At 48.6% G+C, this 9,501-nt stretch overlaps 1 protein-coding gene across 1 annotated transcript; it reads right to left on the bottom strand.

Moving 5' to 3' along the window:
• Positions 1 to 204: 204 nt before the first annotated feature.
• On the bottom strand, positions 205 to 9,080 carry ALDH2 (aldehyde dehydrogenase 2 family member). Its single transcript, XM_085238758.1, has 13 exons — positions 8,883 to 9,080; positions 8,139 to 8,243; positions 6,868 to 7,008; positions 6,556 to 6,635; positions 5,925 to 6,036; positions 4,932 to 5,060; positions 4,360 to 4,473; positions 3,876 to 3,978; positions 3,490 to 3,674; positions 2,970 to 3,134; positions 2,487 to 2,644; positions 1,628 to 1,742; positions 205 to 731 (listed from the first exon to the last, which is right to left on the bottom strand). Exons 1-13 carry the CDS (start codon positions 9,000 to 9,002, stop codon positions 699 to 701), a joined length of 1,560 nt encoding a protein of 519 aa, XP_085094884.1. The 5' UTR covers positions 9,003 to 9,080; the 3' UTR covers positions 205 to 698.
• Positions 9,081 to 9,501: the final 421 nt, after the last annotated feature.

Below are 9,501 nucleotides of genomic sequence, written 5' to 3'. Positions count from 1 at the left end.
CTCCTCAGGCTGCGGGGCAGAGTGAAGTCTCGCGAGACGAGGAGCGCGCGTTGTTGGCGCCTCCTGCTGAGGCGCGGCGTGAAGAGCGCGGGCGGACCGAAGGACGAAGGAAAGGGAAGGGAAGGCAGCACAAAATCGTCCTTGTGCTCGAGTCTCTGCTTGCACTGCTATTACAAAACGCTCCGAGAGAAGGTAAGGTCAGCGTTACTGAGACAAAAGTATTTATTGCGAGCAGGTACAAAACGAGAGCGGGGGGAGCAGCTGAGAGGCAGCCCGTGCCTCAGCCGTTCACCTCACGTCCCCTCAGGCCGCGCTGCAGAGCCCTGCGCAGCTCCGCGCCTCGTCTGATGGGGTAACGCACAGCAGCACGCCGAGAGCAGCTGTTGGCTTCCACAGAACTGTTATGAGCCCCAGCTAAATGGTTTTGGCGGTAGGGCTGGGAATGCGTTTGTCAGCTACAGATGCAACAGGAGTGCGGCCATGTACCACGTTAGTGCTCAAGTAATTGTATTTGGTATTTTAAAAAGACAAAGCTCAGTAAGATTTTTAAGAAAAGCTCTTTCAGGCACCTTGTAAAGAATAGTTTCTTAATGCAGAGCTATGTATTTTCTGTTTTGTGTGTTAGAGGAAGAGGTTTTCTTGCTTTGTATCTCATGAAGCTGCATAGGTGTTTCCAAGCACGTGGAGGCTGCTGTCCTTTAAGAGTTCTTCTGTGGAATTTTGATTGTCACCTAGAGAAAACAAAAGTTACGTGCTACTTTCTTGCAGACTGTGTTTGGTTATGTTCACTTGAGGGCTGGGAGGCAGCAGCATCTCCCTGGGGTGAACCAGTGGTCGGTGTGTTGCTGCCTGGGAGCACCTCAGTTCTGGGGTCTCTCTAACTCAGTGGAGGGATGGGAATGGGCACGCTTGTTTGTCGTCACCTGGAGCTCCTACAGCACATGAGCTCCCTGCCAGTCGCATGCTGGAAGCCCTGAACCATTATACACTTTGATGGTGAGTAGCATGCTTGTCATTTGCCAAGAGCCTTGTCACAATTGAGACGTTGCAGCTGGAGGCAGGCAATGGAACAGCCCATCTGCCTTGCCTTATGGGAAGTTGCTCATTCTGCACCAACAGGATTGCCCAAAGCTTGGAATGCTTCCCCAGCCTCGGGGAACTGAGGGTGTGTCAACTTGGGATACTGGCATTAAGGGTTGGTGTTCACTGCTCAAATTCCCCCTCTTAAGTGATGAGTGCAACTACAAGTTTATACCCACATAAACTGACATGCACCCCCAGCAGAGGCTCTCTCTGGTCTCTACAAAGTAAGCTCGCAGAGGAGCCAACACATCTGCATTATTTACAGGGAGGGACAGCTAGACTGCCAAGTGGTGCAGACAACTGGTAACCTATCAGTCAGGTCACACATCCTTGCTTTTTTCAGCTGTATAAAACAGGACTGGCTTTCTGTTTTAAATACAGTTACACAGAGTTTTGTTTGTGGTTATTTCACACGTGCAGCTCCAAGTTTGTTTGAAGTACTGGAAAGAACTGCAGCTCCCTGGCCAGCCTATACCAATACATATAAAGACAATTTGGTGTTACAGCAGAAGGTTGGGAGATACTCAGATACAGGAATACTCACATTTTTCACCTCCAGGTATGCCTCCAGACCATATTCTCCCAGCTCTCGCCCATTCCCAGATGCCTTGTAGCCACCAAATGGAGCTTGTGCACCAAACACATTATAGCAGTTTACCCTGAAAAGGAAACCAGGAGTTAAGAACCTCTTGTTTACCCCTGTAGGGTAATGCAAGAGCTCTTTCACAGCAAATGTCTGTTTACAGCAGAGGGATGGCTGAATTTCTGGGCACAATTTCCATATTTGTTAGTTATCTTAGTCAACAGAGTTACTCAGTACTGGAACTTTATCTTCATTGACCAGGAAAAAGAACACAATGAAATTAACTCACGTCTTGCATCACATAACCAAGTGTCTGGGTTGCTACGCAAAACTCTGAAGGAGGTGTGACTAAAAAAATAATGATACAAGGTTTGCTCAATATCATTAAATAAATGAAATGTGAGATGTTGGGTCTCCAAAATTCCCTGTGCTAAAACAGTGAACTGTGGCAAAGTACTGACTTTGGCATAATCTTCAGCATGGCCTCAGAATACAGAATAGTATCAGTGGCACAGCCCAGATTGTATAGATGTGCTTGATGGTCTGATCACTGCTGGCACCAGAGCCCCGTAGCAGCTGCTGACTGTCAGCTGCAGCACTGAGCTTCTTTTCCCCTCACCCCATTTGCTAATTCACAGTGGGAGAACAGAAGCTTAACATAGCTAAATTTTACCAAAAATCAGCGTTGCAGCTGAAGGTCTGACATTACATTCTGTGAGGATCCAAAGCAGACGTAGGCTATCAAACAGCAAGCTTGATGGGAAATGAGAGCACAAGGAAGCTTCCAGCAGTTTAAGGAGAAGGAAGTGACAAGGCTTACCAGACTGTTCCAGCTCGCAGGGCCTGAGACACGTAGTTTGCCTTGTCAATGTCCTTTGTAAAGACTGCTGCTGCTAGACCATACTTGGAGTTATTTGCTCTCTCAATTATTTCCTCAATTGTTTTGAACTTCATAATCTGCATGACAGGCCCAAATATCTGCATAATCCAAACAGATCACATGACAAAAGTCTGTAAATTGATCTCAGGAGAGGCTCTGTTGTTGACACTGGAGTTACACGTGTACGTTAGAAGTTACACAGGATGCTAAATTCAAAGTATCTATGTGGCCACTTCCCATATTACAAAGCACCCAGCGTGTCATTACGCAGCGTGAAGTTTGCTGTGTTAACTTCCTAAGTGCCACATTTCCATTTCTGTTCTCAGTTAATGAGTGTCTGGTGTTTGTAGGCATGGATCATTTTGCATCAGAGGGTGCAGAAGGACAAAGTAGAGAGAAACTGACAGGTGCTGCAGGCCTCACCTCCTCTCTGGCAATCGTCATGTTGTCCTGCACGTCACCAAAGACAGTTGGCTGGACGAAATAACCACGCTCTGCAGCAGGGTTGCCACCACACAGCAGTTTGGCTCCTTCACGCTTCCCAGTACTGATGTAACCAAGGATCTTCTTAAACTGCTCTTCATCCACCTAAGAGCCGTCAGGACAGGCAGATCAGTTTGATATTTGTCAGGGGTAAAAAAAGGGATGTAGCTGCGACCTGCTCTGCATGCAGCTGTGCTCTATCACTTCCTCATTTCAACAGACTGCCAGGCTGGCTTCAAAGAGAGATGATAATTTTTAAATGCTTCTTTCAAGTGGGGGGGTTGGAATAATCAGAACGGTTAATTAACTTCTTCCTCCTGCACAAGGAGATAATGGGCACAGTTCAAAGGAGATTAATGAGGAGACTGGAGGATATCTTTCATTCTAACCTAGTGATGCACAGTTACTCGAGATTGGGTTATTTCATGAGATAATGGCTCAAGACATTTCCCGCTCTCACCTGAGGTCCCTGCTCAGTTTTAAAGTCAAATGGGTTTCCAACCACCCTGGACTTGGCCTTCTCAACACTCCTCTCCACAAACTCATTATATATATCCTCTTGGACATAAGTTCGGGATCCTGCACAGCAGCACTGCCCTTGGTTGAAGAAGAGGGCAAAGTGGGCTTGATCCACAGCCCAGTCCACTGGAATTGAGGAGAGGAGAGAAAAAAGTAAATAAATAAAACCAACCCAAGTGACTTGTCTGAATAATTATTGTTCACAGCCAGGTGGTGTCAGAGCTGGAGCATCACACAACATAGGAGGGGTTTCTTTTCCTCTAGCTCTGCTCGCAGCAAGCCAATGTGAAAGGTACAGATCAAGTATTAATGCTAGCAGGTGCTTACTGTCAGCATCAGACATGATTATATTCGGACTCTTTCCTCCGAGCTCCAGTGTCACCCTTTTTAGGTTACTCTCTGCTGCAGCTTTCTTGATCAGGTGCCCAACCTGCATCATGAGAAGAAGAGGTATTAGGGATTAGCTCCAGCATACAGCAGCACCTGGCAGGGCAGCTGGTTTTAGATTTCCATCAGCAGTTTAATAGTAATCCCTTTATTCTTAGGGCTTTTGGGGGAACAACTGAGATCTGCCCAGAATTTCACCTCCAGTACAAGGAAAACAATAGTAAGTATTCTAAAGCACCTAAATGTTCTAAAACAAAGCACCTAAAAGGAGTCAAGTAAAGTAAAGTGTCACACCCTGAAATCAGCTGTACTTTTCAAAGGAAGCTGTAGAAGGCAATGCCCTCCAGTGTTTTGTACAAAAGATGTTTTACAGTAATTAAATGCTCTTTATGTCCCAAAGGCTTAAAGATTTGTCTTCCTTTACCTCTGTGGAGCCAGTGAAGGCCACTTTATCTACATCCATGTGGGCAGAGATAGCAGCTCCTGCAGTGGGCCCATATCCAGGGATGATGTTCACCACGCCTGGTGGGAATCCAGCCTGCAGGATCAAAGATGACACATACACTCATCTGTTAGCTCCAATATGCCTCCAAGAGAACAGCATTTCCTCTCTCACTTTCATTTCCCAGGACTTCAGTTTCAATGTTCAGTTTGTGAGAACCAGGACAATTCTCCCCACCCTGTATCTCAGATGTAGCTTGGAAATGTATTTTTGCTTTCTAATCACGCAACAGTTGTTACTTACTTTAACTTCAGAGTCCTTCCCTAAATCGAGGATGCCCTCTGCACTCACATGTATGGAGATGAGGGTGTTTGGTTATTTGTTTTTTGCTAAAACAAATGCTAGGATATCTGAGACAATTCATTCTTCCTTCACATCAGTCAACGCTTCTCTGTCCCTGTCACATGTCCTCTGTAGCTCATCAACTGGGCTTATTACCCTGAACTCCAGCAGTGATGGTGAGTCAGCCCAAAGAACCCAGCCTCTTCTCTCACCTCTTTGATCAGATTAGCTACATAGAGAGCACTCAGAGGGGTTTGCTCTGCCACTTTCATCACGACCACATTCCCGGTAGCCAAGGCAGGCCCAAGTTTCCATGCTTGCATCAACAGCGGGAAGTTCCACTAGAAAACAGAAACATTGTCTGGTCTGAGTCTGAAAGTTGCCAGGTAATGAGTAAGTAACTAGTGAGCTTCATTCAGATCTGCAGGTGCAGCACTTATGGAAGCACTTCCTTATCCTCCCCAACCTGCTCAGCTGCGTTGGGCTCCTTTTCAGGCACTGCCTTCTGCTTGTCCAGGAAAATTGTACTCTGAACTGTGAAGCCTCTCAGTGCTACTGCAATACCACAACTCTTTTGTAATTAATCTTTATGATCTGTTTAGCCTTTACATTTCTCTTTCGAGGTGTTTTGAAAGAAAGCCTTTGTAATGGCAGAGCAGGGCTTGCAGACTTGTGAGGTGTTCGTGTTGAGCTCTTGCACAATGCAAATACAAAAAGCACGCAAATACAAAATGCAGGCAGCAGTCAGTAAGCAGGTATCCTGTAAGCAGATATCACTGTCTGTGGACCTGGCATCCATTTGGCCTTGTTGCTGTGCTTGCTACCAGTTACAGAGAAGAGATTCGTTACATAAAATGGAATTGCGCATGCTAGCTCTATTTCCTCATCACACAGACTACTTCCTAGCACTGGAATCAGAAGTCTGAACGGTGCCTCTGAGCTGGACAACTCCTATAAAGAGGTTTGTGTTCTTTTTTCATTTGCAGCAGCAGGAAATACAAAGTAAATGTTACACATAGCCCATGAAATCAACCTGTTGTGTTTTCAAAGTAACAGCCCTCCCAGCTGGTGCAAGTGTAACTTTGTTTTTACCATCAGAAGGAAGCTGAGCTTAGCACAACAGATAATAACCTGCATTTTAAGACAACTCATCGTAACGCCAAATTCCTGAAATGCCACAGGACCTACTGATACATTTCACTCACTGGGATTATCTGTCCACAAACTCCCACTGGCTCATGTCTGGTGTAACAGAAGAAGTCTCCATCTAAAGGGATGGTTTTGCCATGGAATTTATCAGACCAGCCTGCAAAGTACCTGGCAAGAATAAAGTTTTGGTCAGTGAATTTCAAACAAGTCTCTGGTCACTAGAAAATAATAAATGTTCCTTCAGCTGTTTGGTTTCCTCCTGTCTTCAGTCACTTCATAAAGCACATTCTAACACAGGGATTTCCCAGGAAGGTGATTATAAAAATGGACAATAAATACAAACATTTGTCTCTTGCATTTGCCAGAGATTTGCACGGTGTATATTTTGTCATTTGTGTACTGCATTACAGATCCCTTTATCCATGCAAATCCTGAATATACATAAAACAAAAGCCCTCTGGGAAGTTACAAGAATTACAGTTTCATTCTTAATTACAAAAAAAAAAAGAAAAAAAGAAAAAGGAAGGAAAACAGAAACAGACTGAAAGGTCAGCTCCAGCCTTGTCAGCCACAGTGCCTCAGTCAGTAAATCTCTCTGTGTGCAGAGGTTCAACCACCACAGGCCAGCTGGGCAGGAATGGGGGGCTGGAAGAGTTACCGTGCTGTCACTGTAGCCTCCACACCCACCTGAGGCATTTGACGACCATGTCCAGATCCACCAAGTAGGCAATAGAGTAAGGTTTGCCATTATCCAGAGTTTCAAGTGCCTACAAATACAGTGAGATGGGGAAAATCACACATATAGATTCAGATTTGGTTCTCAGTTTGCTATTTGGATCAGTTCTGCATGTTGGCCTGTTAGCTTTCAGCTTCCCCAAACTGTTTCCCTTCCTGTCCTTTGTAGGTCTCTCAGTTTTCGCTATGGCTAAAATCCTCACCACACCTTATGGATACAAACCACCCATCTGTGCCTCCTTTGCCCCAGGATGCAATACATACTGCCAGATGCGCTCGGTCTCTCTCAATAAGGTCAGCAAGACGATTCAGCAGCTTCCCCCGGTGCGAAGCATCCATCCTCCTCCAAGGTGAGCCCAGCTGGAAAGCAGCCCTGGCTGCCTTAACAGCCTTGTCCACATCTGCCTGTAGAGGAGTTCAGACAAGAGCATGAGAAAAGGGTAACCAGCTCCCACCTTCCTTCCCAGAATACAACTAAAGCCCTTCCTGGACTCCTGGAGAAAACATGGCACCAGCGGCTGCTAGTGACCGCCTTTCTGGGACAAGGACTTCAGCTGAATGAACCATTGCAAGGCACACATCAATCCTGGAGCTGTAGAGCTCACAGGCTGCAGCCCCAGGACCACTCATCCCAAGCATCAGCCCAGGCAGTGCCATGCAGCAATGCAGCCTCTGCGCACAGCTTTCCTGCTGCCTGCATCCCTGGGGATGGGGGAGCTGAACAGATGGGTGCAGCAGCTGCACAGCCACCACCTGTGCTTATGCTCTGTTATTTCTGCTGCGTGGAGTGCAAACATTGTCAAGTTATTTCCAAGATGTCATCTGCCAGGTTGATATTTACATCCTTGCATAGGGCAAGGAAAAGGTCTAGAAGTCTGCTTTTGACACTTTCAGCATTAGATTTCACCAGTATGTTTTTCCTTGATCATATACCTCAAATCCATCATTCTGTCCTGTCAGGACTGTCATTTGTTTCTAGTTGGTTTTCTGTTCCGGCTTGCTGAAAGACAAGCTGCTCCGCCATGGATAAGCAAACAACAACAGGGCTTCCTTTGCTCACCTCCCCCTTGGGGAATACAGACAAGCATCCAGGCTGTAGGATGCCCCACATCGCTGGGAAGCAGAACCTTTGCTCTGCCAGACTCCTAGGAGGGCCTCACCTAACTCATGGAACAGTTGTATCACTCTCTCTTAAGTTTCCTTGGGCTGGGGATGGTCTCCCACTACACAGTACAGCACAATAGAGCAGCCCAGGTGAATGCAAACCCTTTGTCTCCTCCCATGCTGTGACTGGATCACATTCCTGCCATAGCACCCACAGCAACACCCACCCACAACTGCTCCCAGACCTCCCAGCCACTGGCCTGAGGCAAACCCAGAGGATCTTTATGGGAGCTGTAGTCAAGGAAGGGCGCAAACAGCACTAGATAATAATACTGATGTAGATCCAACATTTATTACTGCAAACACGGCACGTGGCAGGGCTGTAGGAGGGAGCTCAGTTAGCAACTGGATCTCATCAACAGAACATTTACCTTATCGCCCTCAGCAACCTGGCAAATAACTTCTCCTGTTGCTGGATTGATAGTAGGGAAGGTTTTCTTACTGACTGCATCGTGCCATTCGTTATTTATGAAGATCTGGAATGAAGTGAGCAAATCGGTGTTAAACTTTAGATCCAAACCTCGGAGGAATCGGTATGAGCTTTATTTGTTCGATGGCATATTAACGGGCTGTTTAATTAAAGAGACATGGTTCGTGAGGACTCCAAAATGGCACTGATAGGGAGGAGATATGTCAGCCTAGAAGTGCGCAATAAAAGACAGCCTCGAGTCGGCAAAAAGAATCCGAATCCCAGCAAACGGCTCGTGGATCGGCAGCGGTTCCTGCCCTGCTGGGTCCTCCCAGCGCTTGTCGGCCCGGCTGGAGCTGAGCGGGGACACGGGGAGCCTCGGGACAGCGGGACAAGGCTTCGGGCAGCGCTCATACACACCCCAGCGCCAGAGCTGCTGCAGCACTGCCCCGATCGGCCCGTTTCAGGCACCCCGTGTAGCAGAGAACTCAGTTCTCAGGCACAGCAGCTCCTCCCCACCGACACGGGCTTCCCACGCAGAGCAGCGCCGATCCGGGCCTCCTCCCCGCGGCGCGCCCCGCGTCCGGCCGTTCCGCCCCGGGGCCGCGCTTCGCCAAGCGGGCCGAAGCCGGGCTGCCCGCGCCGCTCCCGGGCCTCGGAGCTCTCCGCCTCCCCGCGCAGCCCGCGGCTCGCGGCCCGGCCGTACCTTGTTGTAGGCGATCTCTGGGCTCGGGTTGGGTGCGGGGATGGGGGAAGCGGCGGCGGCCGAGAGCTGCCGGGCCGGGCCGCGGCAGAGCCGAGAAGCGAACCCCGCCACCCGCAACATCGCTGCGCCGCTCCCAGACCCGCTCCGCCGTGCCGCTCCGCCCGCCCCCGGCGCTGCCCGGTCCCGCTCCGCCCCGCCACGCCTCCCCCCTCGGCTCCGTCCCGTGTCGGCGCGGCTCGGCCCGGCTTCGGGTCTGCCCGTTTGCATCGGCCCACGTTGGTTCAGTTCATTTTGGACCCATGTGGCTCCGTTGGGCACAGCTCAGTTCATTTTGCTTCAGTTTGGTTCTGGCCGGCAGAGCCCACAGCTGGACCCGTGGCACAGGTGGGACAGCACAGCCAAGGCACGCATGCACTGCAGATGCACGTCTCACGGGGACCTCTGCTTACCTGGACAGGCTGCCCTTAGTGGCACTCAGGAATCTAAAAAAAACCCTATTGCATATAGGGCAAGTGAATCAATGCCAGTGTAGCACTCTCACAGCAGGATGGTTACTCACTGCATGCAAATGAATGCTTGGCAAAAATTGCTCTTAACAATGGTTAAAGATCTTTTCTGC

The sequence above is a fragment of the Meleagris gallopavo genome, chromosome 17, assembly GCF_905368555.1.
Source record: "Meleagris gallopavo chromosome 17, MGAL_WU_HG_1.1, whole genome shotgun sequence".
In the NCBI taxonomy this organism is placed as follows: Eukaryota; Metazoa; Chordata; class Aves; order Galliformes; family Phasianidae; genus Meleagris; species Meleagris gallopavo.
This window is presented reverse-complemented; position numbering and strand designations above follow the sequence as displayed.

Excerpts from the sequence above, each read along its gene's own strand:
- ALDH2 (XM_085238758.1), bottom strand. The coding sequence starts at position 9,002 with ATGTTGCGGGTGGCGGGGTTCGCTTCTCGGCTCTGCCGCGGCCCGGCC. Across the intron at positions 6,636-6,867 it reads GAGACCGAGCGCATCTGGCA|GCACTTGAAACTCTGGATAA; the intron begins GTATGTATTGCA and ends CTGTATTTGTAG. Across the intron at positions 4,474-4,931 it reads TAGCTAATCTGATCAAAGAG|GCTGGATTCCCACCAGGCGT; the intron begins GTGAGAGAAGAG and ends TTGATCCTGCAG.